This window comes from Danio aesculapii, chromosome 4 (genome assembly GCF_903798145.1).
Source record: "Danio aesculapii chromosome 4, fDanAes4.1, whole genome shotgun sequence".
Taxonomy (NCBI): domain Eukaryota; kingdom Metazoa; phylum Chordata; class Actinopteri; order Cypriniformes; family Danionidae; genus Danio; species Danio aesculapii.
The window spans coordinates 19,194,408-19,213,591 of NC_079438.1; the positions used below are offsets into that span (position 1 = coordinate 19,194,408).

The window sequence follows — 19,184 nt, forward strand, 5'->3', positions numbered from 1 at the left end:
AGACGCAGTATTTTAATTATTATTGTTGACACAGGGTACCAGACGCAGTATTTTAATTATTATTGTTGACACAGGGTACCAGACGCAGTATTTTAATTATTATTGTTGACACAGGGTACCAGACGCAGTTTTTTAATTATTATTGTTGACACAGGGTACCAGACGCAGTTTTTTTATTATTATTATTGACACAGGGTACCAGACGCAGTTTTTTTTATTACTATTATTGACATAGTGTACTAGTTTTTCTAAACCGACGCAGAAGGAATTCCATTGCTTTCAATGGGTTGCCTCAGGCGTCATACGGAGACGTTCAAAGCCATCAAAAGATGTCAACGCAATATTTTAAACCTGGTTAACGTCTATTATAACAGTTTTTTTTTAAATATGTGATTTTTGTTTTGTTCATGAAAAGCGTCTGTAAAGAGGGTCGAGACAACTGTAAATGAGAATATACATCGGTCAACGTGACTTCTATTCAACAGTGAGTTTAACATCGCTCAGCTATTGGTCAAAATGCATCACCGGTGAGTTCACCGATGAGTTAAACTACAGCAATATGTGGTAGGTTAATGCTACATAATGTATTTTTTATTTTTTATTGGAGATTAGTTGGTCATTATAAATATGTTATCATTTACTTTATATTTAATGAGTGAAATTATATTCAATTGCCCAGTTTAGGGTAATTATGCCTAATAAAACTGATTTATTTGTTTGTTTGTTTTTTAACTTAAAAAATATTACATTTAAAGTACTAAGTTTTAAAAATATTTTTAGCTGATCTTTGTATTATTAAATTATTCATTGAAGTTGGGGTCATAGTACGTCGAGATCTATTTTTTTTTTACAGTCTATGGTCGCAATCCCAAGGTTCATTGCGGTCCCAAGGTCCACTGCGGTTTTCCACGCGGTAAGTAAAAAGTAAACAAATAAAGACGATTTGTTGATTTAGATAAGGGGTTTGTTTAGAACTTTTATAAAAGCAAGGAAGTTATCTCCTGATGCATTAAATGACTGCAGACTTGATATAAATAAAGCATGTACTGCAAACTAGCGATGTTATCTAATTACATCTAAGTTCATTTATTAAAAAATATATTTTCCCCACATATAGTCGTGCATAGCTCAGAACACTATAGTTATACATTTGAAGATGAGGAGCAGTGTTACCAGATTGTTGTTTTCCACAATAGTAATCGTCCAAAATCTAAATAAATTATGCAATATGCAATAAATATTACCTCTAATAATACAATTGTATTCATAACTACATCAATATTAAAGCAAATCAAGTGTTTCTCTTAAGTTTAAAGGCTACATTGTAACTGCAATTATTTTTCATGCCTTAAAACAGACACACACACAAACACATTATATATAATGCCCCCCTTTGATTTTTTTTTATTTTATGAATATTTCCCAAATGATGTTTTACAGAGCAAGGAAATTTTCACAGTATGTCTGATAATATTTTTTCTTCTGGAGAAAGTCCTATTTGTTTTATTTCGGCTAGAATAAAAGCAATTTTAATTTTTTTAAAAACCATTTTCACCTCTTAGGGCTTAGTGGCCACATACATGGACAGCACATTTTAGCTGTTATGTTTTATATTTTGTTACAGACATACAGTGTCATACTGCAACTGTTTTGCAGCATATGAAATGTCCCAAACACTATTTTAACTGTCCAAAAAGGGCAAAAAAATGTTTTTACTGATAGTCAAAGCACGTTCAAAAATATGTGTGTATGTGTTATTAATGCATTAAAAAGGCAAGAAAAAAACTGCTGTGTTCAAGGCAGAAATAAAGAGTTTTTCATTCTATTACACAAAGGTGACTTTATTGTGTTTTATATAAATTCGGACATATTCCACATATATGGACATACTTTTCTCTAAAAGTACATCATTTCAAAAGTTGGTACTTAGGTTTTATTCTAATCAGGTTCCAATAAGCCAAAATAAAAAAATAAAATAAAGAGAAATAAAAAATGCGTGTAAAAAAAACCAGCTTGGGCCTTAAGAGGTTAAGGTCAAAATTTTTAGCCCCTTTAAGCTATATTTTTTCGATAGACTACAGAACAAACCATCATTATACAAAAACTTGCCTAATTACCCTAACCTGCCTAGTTAACCTAGTTAAGCCTTTAAATGTCACTTGCAGCTGTATAGAAGTGTCTTGAAGAATATCTAGTCAAATATTATTTACTGTCATCATGGCAAAGAGAAAATAAATCAGTTATTAGAGATGAGTTATTAAAACTATTATGATTAGAAATGTGTTGAGAAAATCTGCTCTCCGTTAAACAGAAATTGGGGTAAAAATAATCGGGGGGGGGGGGGGGGGGGGCTAATAATTCTGACTTCAACTGTATATATATGTGTGTGTGAGTGAGTGAGTGAGTGAGTGAGTGAGTGAGTGAGTGCAAGAAATTTTTAATGCAAGAAATGCTTTTTAAATCATAATCTTAAACAGATTAAGGCTAATTTTGGACTACACTTAAATTACATTACAATTGCTTAAAGCAGTACTGATGTATCTAGTAGTTTAGTGGGTTTAACTAATGTCACATCTGTTTTTATTCATTTCAGATGCAGAACCTTTAGACACTGGATTAATGTTCTGGATTAAGTCCAATGTATTTATTGGAAAACAGTAGAGAAATCTGCAAATAAGTGGGTTGCAGACATAATTACTCATCTGTCTTCCATACATGTAGCAAAAGAATGCAGAGGCCATATGAATTCATCTTCACTAAGGGTAAGGTTTTTCAGAATTAATCATTATTTAAAATTATTGTATTTTCTTTGTTAATATGTGCAGATTTGAAAAGAATGTACTTTCTTTTAATAAAGAACTCTTCACAGCACTGCATCTGAACAGTCACAACCTCACAGAGCAGCACAACCACCTCACTCAGGATCAGTGTTATGGTGCCATTTTGAAGCTGGAACCTCATCTTGTGTTCAGAAAAGGTAGAGTTGAAAATTCACTGGTTGTCTTGCATTGTGTGGTAAGTCATAGTTTTATTATTTGTTTAATTTCATTGCAACACTAAGTAGTCCATTCTGTGGCCAATATGATATATAGAGCATAAAATAGGACTGATCTGATCATTGTTTTGATTTCTAATTAAGTACTCAAGGGGCTACACATGTAGCTGAAGTTAGCATCATTGAGTAGGACATTTCTTTCAGTATACTCTTAAAGAGATAGTTCACCCAAAAATGAAATGAAAACTCTGTCATTAATGACTCATCCTTCATTTGTTCCAAATATTTCTGAGTTGCTTTCTTCAGTTAAACACAAAAAATATAGATTTTAAAGAAAGATGAAAATCTGTAAACATTGACTTCCATAGTATTTTTTTACTCCTATGTATGTCAATGGTTTCAGGTTTTCAGCTTTCTTCAAAAAACTTCCTTCATGTTCCACACAAAGAAACTTGGAAGTTTTATAATAAAGGTTTACAACCACTTGAGGGAGACTAAGTAGTGAACTATTCCTTTAACCAAATCTAGTTGACTTTACTAGAAAATTGTATAGAAACTCATTGCCTTAAACCCCTTACATTATATGCAAGATAAAACTTAACAGCCCTACTTAAATTAAAGTGTTACTGTAAGTCCGATAAGATTGTAAATGTTGTAAGTTAATTCAAGTATGGCTGTTTAGTTTCCCCTTGTATAAAAACACAAGTGGTTTAAGGCAACAGGTTTCTATGCAGTTTTCTAAGAAAGTCAATTAGTTTGGGCTAAGACTGTAATGGGTTACAGTAATAGCAGTGAATCATGCAGCTATAACATAAATGTTTAGCCATGTAAAGTAATAAACTTGTCATAATTTAGCAATATTATTAGGGTGGAGCACTGTATGCTGTTGTAGTTTTCATATAATTGATGAGTCAAAGAGTGTGTTTTAAATAGCAAGAAGTGATCAGTGCAGTCACTATCTTCATCTCTGAGTCTGTAGGACTGTCAGATCTGCTTGGGATACATGAAAACATGCTGAAAATGTTAAACTTATTCAAGCAGTTAATTCAAGAGTGCCAGATTTAATGACACTTTACAGATATAAATATATATCACTGAACTTTCTAAATGAAACCTAACAATCATCTTGATTCTTTGTTCTTTAATGATATTGTGCACTTCTGATACTTTACAGTGGCAAAACCTGGGATAACACATGGGAGCCTTCCAGGAATTTCCGACACTTTACACCCAAGTCTCCTCATGCCAACCGGTTTGCAATATGACAGTCTAGTCACCATAAACACCTGGACTCGCCAAGCACACATTGGTTCTCAGTGTTTTGTAAAAATGTTGCTGTTCTTTAGTAAGTACTTGAATATGTTTTTGAAAAGTGTTATAGCTTTTAGGTACTTTTGCTGTTAAGTTCAGAAAGTTGTCATTATAAACATTTTTGTATTTGTCATGAACTTGACTTGCTGTTGTGAAAGTTTGTTATAATGGCATTTCCAAAGGCATCATTTGAAAAGATTTTTTGCAGTGCAGTTTTACTTGAGCTTCACATACCAGATGTATGACATGAATAAATATCACAAAATAAATAAATATAATAATAATAATACAAAATATACATTTCCTTCAATTATAATTGTTTTTAACCATTTGCATATATATGTATGTAATAAAATATTGCAATAAAACTGTTATAAAATATATATTTTTGGTGTTTGCATGTTTGTGTGATTTATTTTTTTATTTTTTTTGTGGTATTATAAATAAATTATAAATGTTTCATTAAAAATGTATTGTCTTTATTTGCATACTCATTTACAACACACTATTTTTACTATTTAATGGGCACAATATTTGTCCTTGAAGTTTGACATATATTTATATTTGGATACCTACAGGATGCAGGGTCAATTTACAGGAAATGCTGAACTATATTTGTTTTCAAACATAACATTTATTATTTTATTATTCATTTCAAATGTATGCCTATGATCTGGTTTCACTGTGATCATTTTGCACATCAGGTTACACCCACAAAGGAATCTCGCTGTAAATATACATTTGTATTTTAATAAGACATAATATTTAATACGTAATATTAATATGAATTTTAATATTTAAATCCTTAATTTATAATCTACCTTCAGCCGGATTACCAAATAGAGACAACAAGTGTGACGTAGATTGCGACGTTGTGATTGGACTAACTTTAAAGCCAAATTAAAAGATGCTTCGTGTTGCTAACTATGTTTTGCTAACTTTGCCACTTTACTAACAGTGTCCTTTATCAATGAGTTATCGCCATGTTTCAAGTAGTTACCGATTAACCAAGATCGTAACCCTAAACCTAACCCTAATTACACATTTCAATGAACTACAATTTGCCGCGCCATGTTGTTCCCGTCCCATCTATAGAGTGACAAAGACTTGTGGGTAATGTAGTTTAAAATATTTTTGTAATAAAATGGAATAAATACGATCTTTAATGAACATAGGACTATCTATATAAGGTCATTGTCCATATATTTATGACATATGTGAAAGCCAGACATAAATTTGTTGTTTTACAATGAGTGTTTTTTTAAACAGCTTTTATTGACTTTCAGTATATATCTGAAAACTGTCCAATGTCCAATATTATTTATTGAATATAGCATAAGTAATAGTGTTGTGGTTTTTCCCTTATATATTCTAATTTGACTTCGAGTTAGAGACGTTTGAAATGTGAATAATTTTTTCTTTTTCCATGGGGCTCTACACATCCCCTGGGAGTAGAAAGGCAGTAAAACCTATGTAGATGTATCATCTTCAACATGAATAAGACATTGTTATTGTCACATGTACAGTTGTGTTAAAAAATAAGCTGTACAACATCAGTATACTCTTAAATCACTAGTCATTAGCAATAGTGATCAATATTCATCACAAATTATATGAATAATTGGTTAATTCACTGAAGTGTTCAGAATAATATGTGTGGATTTTATGACACTGGATTAATCATGGAAAAGAAGTTTCATTAATGGTCATCATGTGGTTTAATTGTTTACTTTATTTGAAATATGGATAAGTTATATTAAAATATGTAAATGTTTATAAATGTAACCTTTTAAAGACTTTTTGTATTTGTTTTGAAAAAAACTCTTTATCTGAATATTTTTACTTTCTAAATCTTCAACTTGTTTGTGTAACAATATGTTTTGATGACAATGTATGAATTTATGTATTTAATCCAGGAAATAATGATTCCACATAATGTCTTTGTCCTGCATGTATCCCTATAATAATAATCTTTAAACAGTTTTCAGTTATTACAGCATACTATACACTAAGATACTGACAAACGTGGCCTTTGTTATCTTTCTTCAGCCAAGGACTGAAGTCTAAAATAAAAATTTCCCCTTTAGCATACCATATTTATTCAAATTAGTATTACACCATGCAACTTACTGTGTCTTGTGGTGAAACTCAATCTGGATAATTTTGTAGACACTGCATTTAATTATTGTTTTCATCATGGGTTAATTTGCTAATTATTTTCTTTATTAATCAAATGATTTGTAAGAATTTCTGCATTGTAAAAATCATGAAAATAGTAAGAAATGAGGTTACAATGACGAAAAGATATCTTTACAAATGCTGTGAATAGTTCAAACCTCCAAATGATTATAACACATAGCCATTAACCAACAAAATAAAAATGCAAACCTTCAGATGATCTAAACTAAAAGTAAAATAATTTTGTGCTGTACTTATATGTAAGTATAAGGTATTGAGATGTTTTATGTCTACCAAAAAATCATATTTTATAGATTTTCTGTTAGTTTTGAAAATGTTTTAATTGGCATCATTTGATTTTTTTTTTTTTTTTTTTTTTTGCATTCAATAGAACATTGTACAAATAGTTTTTTTATTTTATTATTATTATTTTAATTTTCAACAGAACAACAGTGGTACTGGTATCTTGTAACAATATGTACAGCAGTTTTTGTTGGACATTCTAACAAATGCATACAAATGCAACAAAGCAAAGACAAAAATAAAAGGAGATAAAACAAATTTAGAAAGACATATTGTCACCTTAGAGTTATAAGGTTCTATCTGACATGTTTGTCAAAATTGGGTTATTGACATATTCTTATTAAATGACAACTTATTAACTTTATGGGATGTTTTTGTATGTTGTAAGTTGTTTAAATTTTAAGACTTTTTATTTAAACAAATGTTACACACATACTGTTTGCTATGAAATGCAAAAACTTTGAAGCTCAATATCTCAAAATCATTCAGAACGCAGATAGAACCTTAAATTCCAAGGTGAAGAAATAGTCATGGAGTACCCTCAAGAAAAATCCAGAAGGAGGACCAAATGCGCCAGAACACATCAGATCTTTGATGTAAATCATAGGTAAATTTTTCAAGTGGTAGAAGTCTGGTTGCCTGACTCAGCCACATATTGACTGGAGGTATCTGAGCAGTTGACCATAATAATAATAATAATAATAATAATAATAATAATAATAATAATAAAAAAATTTTGGCCAAGTATATGCAAAAATTCAATACACATTCTTCATCATAGAATTCATATTTTAAAAGCTCTCAATGTCAGTTAATGTATTTATTTTATTTTCATATAGAATACCTCAAATCTATACATGTTGTAAGCAGTTAGGCGTTCAATAATGCTCCAAATTAACACCACTGATTGATTTAAGAGGCATGCATACATACTGTACATGTATATGTATTTGAAAAAAAGAGACAACAATTTGGTTATAGATGATGAAATTCAGATTTTATTACATGCTTTAGATTCAGTGTTAAGGTCATCGTCTTCTTTCTTTACAGTAAAAGAAAATCTGTAGTCAATGTCATACTCATCAGTTGGAGCTTTATTTAAAAAATGTATGTTCTCTGCTCCGGCCAAAACATGCAGGTACCTTGCAGGTCTCTAGCTTGCACCCTCCTGTCGTAGTTTTTTTTTCTCAGTTATTTTGTTGCTTTCTGAGAATGATGATCCACAGACCTTTTAACCCCTCTTCGTTTAGGCCACATGTTGCATTTTAAAAGAAGAACACAACCACATTAAAATGTATTAACATCCTTTGGACTGGGTAGCCTTATGCTTATGTTTGTGCTAAATAATACAAATACATACTTTTCAGTAGCACATAAGCAGGACAGTTCTCTGAAGGAACCAGGATGAGTTGAAAGGTATTTGGTATTTATAATGGTTGGCCATCTCTGCCACAAGAATCCTCTGTTCTCTTGAAGAGTCCTTACTAGCAGGATAATGTTGAACGCCCTTCTCGTTGTTGTTAGATTGACAGTGTCTGAAATGTATTCATAAGAAGAAAGTTGTATCACATGGATTATACATCAACTGTTAAAGAATCAAAACTGACAGAAGTCTAGTGTACATACCATGCTATAAGGCGAAGACATCCACATCACTTCTGTTTTTTGTTGTCTTTGCTTCTGCTAGTGAAAATACAAAACAATAATAGTAACACTTACAATTATTCATGACTATATGTAATATTAATAATAATTTCCTCACCGTCTGCCCACTTCTCTACATCATAAACCAAAGTCTTCCAATTGGTTTCCGGTCACTGCCAGTTTCATGGATTCTGTTTTGCAACTTGCATTGCAGAGCTGTTGTGGTCTAGTGATAAGAAATCAAAAATCATAATACTATTCAAATTGGTTACTGAACATCTAAAACAAACTCTACTGGATGTCTTTACCTTCTGATATCAACAGGTCAGTAAGATGGCCAAATAGTTGAACATCTGCTAATACCAGCACATGACCATGAGAGTTACAGTAGCATGTCTGGTCACTGCAATCCAAGAGAGGAAACATTGCACTGTTCCAACCTCCTTCCCAACAGTTAAACCACGCCTATCCTGGTATGCCAATATCCTGGAAAGCAATAACAAAATTTTGGCATCAGTTTAAGATGCTCATATAGTTCACCAATCTCACATTAAAACTCATGTGCTTTGGCATGGAACACCAAAATGAAGGACTTAAAGAGGGTGCTGGAACTTTGGACAGCTTTTTGCAACTCTTTGGAGGTAGTGTCATTAGTTAATGTAGTCCACAAATCTTCCTGTCAAGAACAAGTACATGACAGTTTATATCTTCTAATCTAATTTTACTAGGTGAACATCAAAGAGCTGTTTTCTTGTTAATTTAGTTTCAACACATACAGTTTAAAGTACCTAGTACATCCTTCTTGCAAATACTATCCACCTTGTATTGCACAGACTCCCACTCAAGAATATCTAAGAAAAATGTCTGCTGAGATCTTGGCAGTCTATTAAAAATAATTATACCAACATCTTTTCCACCTACAATGGAAAGAATATAAAAATATTTTATGATATCAATTAATTACTTGCATGACCAAATCTGAGATAAAAAGGCCATCATTATGCCTTAGTTTAAATAAAACCAAAATTTCACTCTAGCCCACTGTCACCTAGGTCTACAGACACAGGGACTAATGGAAACAATGAAGTACACACCAACAGTCACTGGAGTGACTGCCCTCTCACAGTTGGGACGATTGGAGTTCCTATGAGCTGTACAAGATTAAAACAACAGAAAATTAACATTAATAACATTTCAACTTATCCCAAGACTAGTAGACAAGCAGCATAAGCAGACTTCTAATTTCCTGGACTCCAATGTGGACAGCCGAATCAGTTTATGGTCTATAAGGTGTCATACAAATCAGACAAAACAAAATACTTTCTGGAAAATAAAAAAAAGGTGGGCCACTAATCAACACATAGAACAAATTGTTTTAAACAGTTAAGCCACTATATTTTGTGAGCTTATACTGTAGTTTAATGTTTTTCATAAACAATAGTAAGAATAAAACTTATGCGTCTCTTTCCGTTAATACAATAGTAGTGGAAGAATAAATGCATGTAAATTTTATCTCATACAATCATATATGCCTAAACATTGCAGATATTTAATATACATGGAATGAAAAACTAACCCTTTATTGATTCCAGATTGGTCTTGGCCTTCCTTACACAATGTGTCTCTTTCTCCACCATACCCTTGGTTCAGTTGTCTTTACTGGAGTTGCTTCCTGCAGATCACCTAGTTGTCATCAAGACTTGAGCTTATAATTGAAATCTTGATCAATCCGAGTATCAAGGTTCAAAAGTTGCTCTTGAAGTTCTGAATCACTCATTGTGATAGGCAGAAACAGACTGAAAGACACAAGGATTAAACAAACAAACACAAATGTGTTAACAGAGATAGAGAGAGGGACAAGTGCAATTTAACAATATAAACATGGGTTCTAAAAGTGCCTTTACCTTTTGCTTATTAATAAAATTGGGAAATTGGATTTAAAGTAATTCGAAGAACCTGAAAACAAAATATTCATATCTGAACACCTTATACTTTATATATATATATATAGTTGAAGTCAGAATTATTAGCCCCCTTCTGTTTATTTTTCCCCCAATTTCTGTTTAACAGAGAAGATTTTTTTCCAACACATTTCTAAACATAATAGTTTTAATAACTCATTTCTAATAACTGATTTATTTTCTCTTTGCCATGATGACAGTAAATAATATTAGACTAGATATTTTTCAAGACAATTCTATACAGCTTAAAGTGACATTTAATGGCTTAACTAGGTTAATTAGGTTAATAGACTAATAATTTTGACTTTAAAAAATTAGAAACTGCTTTTATTCTAGCCAGATAAAACAAATAAGACTTTATCAAGAAGAAAAAATACTATCAGACATACTGTGAAAATTTCCTTGGTCTGTTAAACATAATTTGGGAAATATTTAAATTAAATATATAAATTAAAAGGGGGGCTAATAATTCTGACTTCAACTATATATATATATATATATATATATATATATATATATATATATATATATATATATATATATATATATATAGAGGCAGAAAGAGACTGTATTTAATAATACAAAGATTAGTTTTGTGGTCTAAAATGAATAAAATGTGCTCAGACAGGCAGAATTTCAGTTATGTCTGCTTTTTTGTTTCTTTTAAGGCATGAAAAATAATTGCAGTTACAATGTAGCCTTTAAACTTAAGAGAAACACTTGATTTGCTTTAATATTGATGTAGTTATGAATACAATTGTATTATTAGAGGTAATATTTATTGCATATTGCATAATTTATTTAGATTTTGGACGATTACTATTGTGGAAAACAACAATCTGGTAACACTGCTCCTCATCTTCAAATGTATAACTATATTGTTCTGAGCTATGCACGACTATATGTGGGGAAAATATATTTTTTAATAAATGAACTTAGATGTAATTAGATAACATCGCTAGTTTGCAGTACATGCTTTATTTCTATCAAGTCTGCAGTCATTTAATGCATCAGGAGATAACTTCCCTGCTTTTATAAAAGTTCTAAACAAACCCCTTATCTAAATCAACAAATCGTCTTTATTTGTTTACTTTTTACTTACCGCGTGGAAAACCGCAGTGGACCTTGGGATCGCAATGAACCTTGGGATTGCGACCATAGACTGTAAAAAAAAAAAATAGATCTCGACGTACTATGACCCCAACTTCAATGAATAATTTAATAATACAAAGATCAGCTAAAAATATTTTTAAAACTTAGTACTTTAAATGTAATATTTTTTAAGTTAAAAAACAAACACCTTAATCAGTTTTATTAGGCATAATTACCCTAAACTGGGCAATTGAATATAATTTCACTCATTAAATATAAAGTAAATGATAAAATATTTATAAATACCAACTAATCTCCAATAGAAAATAAAAAATATATTATGTAGCATTAACCTACCACATATTGCTGCAGTTAAACTCATCGGTGAACTCACCGGAGATGCATTTTGACCAATAGCTGAGCGATGTTAAACTCACTGTTGAATAGAAGTCACGTTGACCGATGTATATTCTCATTTACAGTTGTCCCGACCCTCTTTACAGACGCTTTTCATGAACAAAACAAAAATCACATATTTAAAAAAAAAACTGTTATAATAGACGTTAACCAGGTTTAAAATATTGCGTTGACATCTTTTGATGGCTTTGAACGTCTCCGTATGACGCCTGAGGCAACCCATTGAAAGCAATGGAATTCCTTCTGCGTCGGTTTAGAAAAACTAGTACACTATGTCAATAATAATAATAAAAAAACTGCGTCTGGTACCCTGTGTCAACAATAATAATTAAAATACTGCGTCTGGTACCCTGTGTCAACAATAATAATTAAAATACTGCGTCTGGTACCCTGTGGCTGTAATAATAATCAAAATACTGCGTCTGGTACCCTGTGGCTATAATAATAATCGTAATACTGCGTCTGGTACCCTGTGGTTATAATAATATTTAATAAAAATATTTTTTAAAAAGCGCAGCATCAGGTACCCTATGGCAAAATAAGTCGTGCTAGAGACACGAAAATGATTTCCTATTGAAATACATTGGATGGAAATTCGTGCTAGGTGACACGAAAAAAGAGGGAAATTCGTGCCCATGAACACGAATCAATAGATTAAATTTCGTGACTATTTCACGAACTGCCGTGAGACTGGGTTGGCACTTTAGCCAGGATCTTATAATCACAGCAGAGTAAGCTTAACGATAGATAAGATTCACATTTAAGTGGATCCTTATACTTTTTAAGAAGTACTGTTATAACAGCCGATGTCATGGAGGGGGAGGGGTGATTCCGAGACAAGAGCTTCAGCAAATACCTTGCACAACAGGGGTGTGAGCTTGGCAGAAAACTTCTTATAAAACTCGGCCGGGAAGCCATCAGGGCCTGGTGCTTTTCCGGTTTTCAATTTTTTTTATTCCATTTTCAATTCCAGAAGGTGTTATATTTCCTTCTAATGCCAACTGATCTGAATCACAGAGGGATGGTAATTCTAAATAATTTAAAAAGCTCTCAATATGTTCATATTCGTCATATTTATAGAAGTTTTTGAATTGATCATTAATTCCTTGTTGATCAGTAATAATACTGCCATCATCCTTACTAAACTGCTGCTATAAAACCAACTGCTGAGGAATATTTCAGTTGGTAACATAATATCCTGCCAGCTCGTTCACCATGTTCATAATTAATCTGTCATGATCTTATGTGGAGATCCTCTGCATTTTCACTAGTCAAGGAGTCATATTCCATTTGCAGAATAAGTCTTTCTTATGGAGCTCTTTGGAAGGTGATGTTGAGTGTAGCTGATCAATTGTATTAATTTTATTCATAATCTCTGTAAGCCGTTTTGACATTCTTTTATTTGCACATCTTGATATGCAATAATCTGTCCTCTTATATATGCTTTCAGAGTATCCCAGAGGATGCTATAACTTAGCTCTGGGGATTCATTTGTTTCAAGGAAGAAATCAATTTGAGCATCAATACATTTTACAAATCAACGTCGTCTGCCAAGAGTCTTGAGTTAACGTTGGGGAGTTACATTGCCTGGAAAACATAGCTGTAGTGAGACTGGACAATGGTCCGAAATAACAATACTACCATACTCTACTTCTGACATTAAGGGAAGTAACTGCTTGTCGAGGAGAAAATGGTCAATCCTGGAATAGGTTTGATGCACAGGTGAATAGAAGGAAAATTGCTTGGAAGATGGATATTTAAATCTTCAGGGGTCACTTACGCCATATGTCTGAAGGAAAGAGTTTATACATTGTGCTGGCTGACTTAACGTATTACTCGAAGTGCTTGAGCGGTCCAAAATTGGGTGCAAAACACTATTTAAACTGCCTCCTAAAATTAAATTGTGTGAGTCGAGACTAGGAAAAATGAAAAATAAATCACTGAAAAATTGTGCATTGTCTCAATTAGGAGCATACAAATTAGCCAGGACCACAGACATGTTAAAAGTTTGCATTATTCTGTATTTGCCATTTTTATCCAACACATTTGACTCCATAACAAACTGTACATTCTTATGTATAAGTACAGCAACGCTACTCCTTTTGCTATTGACGTTAGAATGATATATTTGTGTATAGCCTCCTCTATAAAGTTTAGAATAGTCCTTTTTCAACAGACGTGTCTCCTGTAAATATACAGTATCAGATTTTAACTTTAAGATATGCGAACACCTTGTTTCGTTTCACTGGGTAATTTAGCCCCCGCACATTCCAACTGGTAAAGTTTGTCTTTACTCCACACATTTTATGGAGCGCTGTCGAAAACATTTATCAGAAACATCTGAAAGGTATCTGTGGGTTTTGTATGTAGGGGGTCTGGGGGAGAGAGCAGAAAGAAAAAAAAGAGAGAGAAAAAAGAAAAAAAAAACAGGTGATCGCACATAAACTTATAAACACGAAACAACACAATATTGAAACCTTGCGTGTAAAGTTGCATCCACTTCCAGCTACTCCCACTTTTAACTAGCTTACCATGTGGGACCTCACGTATAAAACAAATAAATTTGAACAGCTCTTGATGTTTTACAACAAAGCTACCCCATTATTGACAAAATATACTTGAGAACTAGACAACAACGAACATGTGCTATAGTGGTAATTTAAATGTTCACCAGAGAGTGACGTTAACATTTGTATTGTCGTGATTGCCTTCATTTCAATGGTTTTCTTCAAAATTCCCTCTTTTTTTGGAAAAGTAGTGGCATTTAATCACAAAGGCGCGTGGCGGTTCCTTGTCGTCCACTGGTTTGCAGTGTAGAGTGCGGTGTGCCTGGTCTAGAAGTGGAGTCTTCTTGACCTTCAGGGTATCTTTCAGGAGGCCGGCTAAAAACTCTTTTATGCATCTGCCATCCTCCCATCTTCTTTAACTCCCGTAATGTGGAGATTTGAGCGGCGAGACCTCTCCTCAAGATCCTCGCTTTGGTCTCTCAGCAGAGCCAGCTCCATTTTCACGATACTAAACTATTTTTCTAGGGTAGTAAGAGAGTCGGAGTATCCACCCAACACAGACTCCAGACCAGTCACTAATGTGCTCCACAGCATTGCGCAACTCCGTTTGAAGCTGGTCAATTTGATTGTAAAGTTCAACTGAGTGTGCAACAGCCTTTTCTTTTAATTTTAGCAATCAAGTCACCCTTTAATGCATCAATAGCTTGAAGGACCGCACTGTTATCCCTCGCGGGAGCCGTTTCTTTCTTAGATGCAGCTTGCGCTCTGGGGTTAAAATTAGCATGGAGACTAGTAGGGAATTCCGCCACCCTACAGTTGCTTCGGCCTATATTCATCCTGATTCAAGTTGAATTACACTCAGAATAGCTAGACTCCGACACTTAAACACTTATTTTCCAGTGTAGGTAGTGTAGGTTTAAGGTAATAGTATTTAGGATAAGAGCAATATTAAACCGCCGCTCCAATCGCAAGTCCAAAACAAACAATATAACAATAATCACAATAAAACACAGAACCCTCAGCCCGTATAACTCAAATGAAAGTGAAAGGTAAAAATACAAATGATTTCAGGCCAGCAGATTCATCAGATTTGAAAACGGGGAAAAATAATGGTTTCGGCAGCTGACTCCATGCCAGCGAGATAAATCGGTAAGGACACACTGCACTGAAGTCTTTGGTGACGCACTCATTCACAGACGTCACAAGCACTTCAGTAACAAGACAGCGGTTTTTGCTCTGTTGCTTTGATACGTACTTTTACTTTTGGTTTCTCACAGCCAGTCGTTAAGTTTACACTGCTCGTCTCGACCCAGTTTCTCCACTCGTTTCCTCTCACTGCAACAGTTCAGTCAACTTCTCTTTCTTCGACACACACAACATATTCCTGCCCTCTTCAACTCTCCCACTCTTTCTTTGTACTCTCACCCATTTCCTTTTTGCCGTCCCATGGGTGGAGACCAATGAAACAATGTTGACTGTCATCACAGAAAACACCAACAATCATAAATGCATGATTATATGCTGTCATGGCTTTGCAATCAAAAAAAAGTTGTTATAATAGAGGCCAATTAAGAAAAAACAGCCTTGAATATAACGAAAAGGGAGAAAATTTGCCCAGAGTGTATTGAGGTTTTTTTTATTTCAAAGCATTTTCCCAGAATATGTCAAAATAAGATGTCCAAAAATATCAGTTGGTTTGCTGAAACACAGAAAGTTTTGGCCAAATTAAGCCTCAAAATCACCCCAGAATGGATGAAAATGACCCAACAGCACACAAGGGGAAAGGTGCACATTTCAGCCTTTATGCAGATGCTGTACAGGTATGTCTCAGGTCTGTGAGGAAAATATTCAGCTGTTTGTTCAGCTGTTACCCCAAACTTTTTTTCTGATGCGTTTACCAGTCAGGCACAGAATGAACAAGTATTCCCTGTCTGCTTTACAAATTTTAGAAAAAAAATTGTTGTAATTATGAATATATATATGAATAAAAATAGGCCATTTACAGCTTTCAAATCTGTGTCTTATCAATATGACCAAAATGACTTTTATGAGAAACGCTGAAAACTGGACTGACACAGTTTCAGTTTGCTACAACTTCTATGTTTAGCGGCTTTGACACAGTTACGTTGTAAAAGCACTAGATAAATAAAGTGGAATTGAATTGAATCTGCTTAAATGTGTACATGTTAATGGACCGAACATAATATTATCTGATTTATTTTACATTTAATGTGCATCAAAATTACACTGTGTGTAGCCAATGTTTCCAGTGTCTCTTCACTTTTCAGCTTTTCATGAGAAATTTTAAGATTTAATGAAAACTAATGTTTTATTTATTTATTTCAGACCTAATTGAAGAGAATGAGGGGAATAAAGAGGAGGAACATCATGTCAAAATTGAGGAAAAAACCCATTTTCAGACTGATGGTATTTTGAAAAGGAGAGACAAGAATCGTTGCACCTGCACTCAGTGTGGAAAGACGTTGGCAAGCAAAAGCAAACTTAAGATTCACATGATGAACCACACTGGAGAGAAACCATTCAAATGCACTCAGTGTGGGAAGAGTTTTAGCCAATCATCACACCTCAATCGACACACGAGGATCCACACTGGAGAGAAACCATTCACATGCATTCTATGTGGGAAGAGTTTTAACTGCTCATCACACCTTAATCTACACATGAGGATCCACACGGGAGAGAAACCATTCACATGCACTCGGTGTGGGAAGAGTTTTAGCCAATCATCATCCCTTAATCAACACATGATGATCCACACTGGAGAGAAACCATTTACATGCACTCAGTGTGGAAAAAGTTTTAACTGCTCATCACACCTTAATCTACACACGAGGATCCACACTGGAGAGAAACCATTCACATGCACTCAATGTGGGAAGACTTTCAGCCAATCATCATCCCTTAATCTACATGTGATGAGCCACACTGGTGACAAACCATTCACATGCACTCAGTGTGGGAAAAGTTTTAGTCTGTCATCATCCCTTAATCTACACATAAGGATCCACACTGGAGAGAAACCATTCACATGCACTCAGTGTGGGAAGAGTTTTAGCCGATCATCACACCTTAATCAACACATGATGATCCACACTGGAGAGAAACCATTCACTTGCACTCAGTGTGGGAAGAGTTTCAGCTGCTCATCATCTCTTAATAAACACATGAGGATCCACACTGGAGAGAAACCATTCACTTGCACTCAGTGTAGGAAGAGTTTCAGCTGCTCATCATCTCTTAATCAACACACAAGGATCCACACTGGAGAGAAACCATTCACATGCACTCAGTGTGGAAAGAGTTTTAACTGCTTATCACACCTTAATAAACACATGAGGATCCACACTGGAGAGAAACCATTCACATGCACTCAGTGTGGGAAGAGTTTCAGCCAATCATCATCACTTAATCAACACATGAGGATCCACACTGGAGAGAAACCATTCATATGCACTCAGTGTGGGAAGAGTTTTAACTCCTCATCACACCTTAATAAACACACGAGGATCCACACTGGAGAGAAACCATTCACATGCTCTCAATGTGGGAAAAGTTTCAGCCGATCATCATCCCTTAATCTACACAGGATGAGCCACACTGACAAGAAACCATTTACTTGCACTTAAGCCGTGGTCACACTGGACTTTTCTCCCTATAGACTTCCTTTCATATGCACGCGAATGCGTCACACCGGAAACCAAGTTCGTGCGTCAAGTTTCACAGTTCACTGCGTTGCAAAGTTCAAGCTTGGTGAACTCTGACGTGCAAAATCGTATCACTTGACTGTAAGGCCAAACAAAGATCAAAATATGACCTCTCTGGATAGAAATTTAAAATGGCCAAACGCTCACTTTTTAAAATGTCTAATCATTTGTTTAATCCCGCCCCATTTTGCAGCACCATACAACAGAATTTTGCATGCTCAAACTGTAGAGGTGGAACATCTGGATTGTTCTGATAGTCTTTGAAAACTGGAGACTCTGGTAAGAGAGTAAAGGGCTCAGAGAATTTCATCCAACAAAATCTTTAATGAGTGCCTGTATTAGTACAGGTCACCTGTTGTTGGTATAGGTACAAATGGGGTGTGAGTGTGTGTGTGTGTGTGGTCTGAAACATAAAATGGGCAAATTGAATATCAAAAAAATATTACAGGTGTATCACTTAACAACAATCAAACGTGTCCATTCTGATTACAAAAGAAAACAATCTGCAAATACATGAATAAATTCACTGTTAATCTGTAGTGTATAAGAATGACTTTACACCATCAATCAAAATGTATACGTAAATTCAACAAAGAAATATGCTGTAGCATAAATAGTTTGAACTTGTATATTAGCTTCCCAACACAGATTGACATATAACATCAGATTATGCAAATATATGCATTAAAGGATTAATATAACATTACATATATTATCACAACAGTATTAATATAAGTATTGTACATATTTTTGGTGAAAATCAGTAAATAAACTCACTTTCTTGGCATGAACGCACACAGGGTAGATATCTTGCAGTCTCACCATGCCTCACATGTGATTTGTGCCATGTGCATGCTTTTAAATCGATAGTGGTAAATGTCTGTCAAATGAGAGGTCCGCCATCTAGTGGGTACTCATAAGAACTGCAACCCCATTATAGGACTTTCCTACACAAACTAGTGTGACTGCAGCTTCTGTGTGGGATGAGTTTCAGCAGCTCCTCAGACCTTAATAAACACAAGAAGACCCACACTGGAGAGAAACCATTTAC

At 34.0% G+C, this 19,184-nt stretch overlaps 1 protein-coding gene and 3 long non-coding RNA genes across 6 annotated transcripts in view; 2 read left to right on the forward strand and 2 right to left on the reverse strand.

Annotated features, from left to right (window-relative positions):
• The window catches only part of LOC130222054 (oocyte zinc finger protein XlCOF6-like), a 129,694-nt gene extending 111,102 nt beyond the window's left edge, over nt 1-18,592 (forward strand). Inside the window, exon 5 of the mRNA XM_056454679.1 lies at nt 16,906-18,592. Coding sequence (XP_056310654.1) covers nt 16,906-18,055 — 1,150 coding nt within the window. The 3' untranslated portion in view covers nt 18,056-18,592. The remainder of the gene's footprint in view (nt 1-16,905) is intronic.
• LOC130222277 (uncharacterized) lies at nt 887-2,975 on the forward strand. Of its 2 annotated transcripts, none has more exons than XR_008836409.1 (3): nt 887-913; nt 2,594-2,762; nt 2,858-2,975. It is a non-coding gene; the product is annotated as an uncharacterized LOC130222277 (long non-coding RNA). The 2 variants fall into 2 exon arrangements; XR_008836410.1 differs by having other exon boundaries at nt 2,870-2,975.
• Nucleotides 8,154-8,791, reverse strand: LOC130222254 (uncharacterized). 2 transcript variants are annotated; one of them, XR_008836382.1, is made up of 4 exons: nt 8,740-8,791; nt 8,550-8,657; nt 8,414-8,467; nt 8,154-8,322 (listed from the first exon to the last, which is right to left on the reverse strand). It is a non-coding gene; the product is annotated as an uncharacterized LOC130222254 (long non-coding RNA). The 2 variants fall into 2 exon arrangements; XR_008836383.1 differs by having other exon boundaries at nt 8,414-8,470.
• LOC130222241 (uncharacterized) overlaps nt 10,213-19,184 on the reverse strand; it is a 31,115-nt gene continuing 22,143 nt past the window's right edge. The window contains exons 6-8 of the long non-coding RNA XR_008836364.1: nt 11,922-11,990; nt 11,495-11,554; nt 10,213-10,227 (exon numbers count right to left, since the gene is read on the reverse strand). This is a non-coding gene — a long non-coding RNA (uncharacterized LOC130222241). The remainder of the gene's footprint in view (nt 10,228-11,494; nt 11,555-11,921; nt 11,991-19,184) is intronic.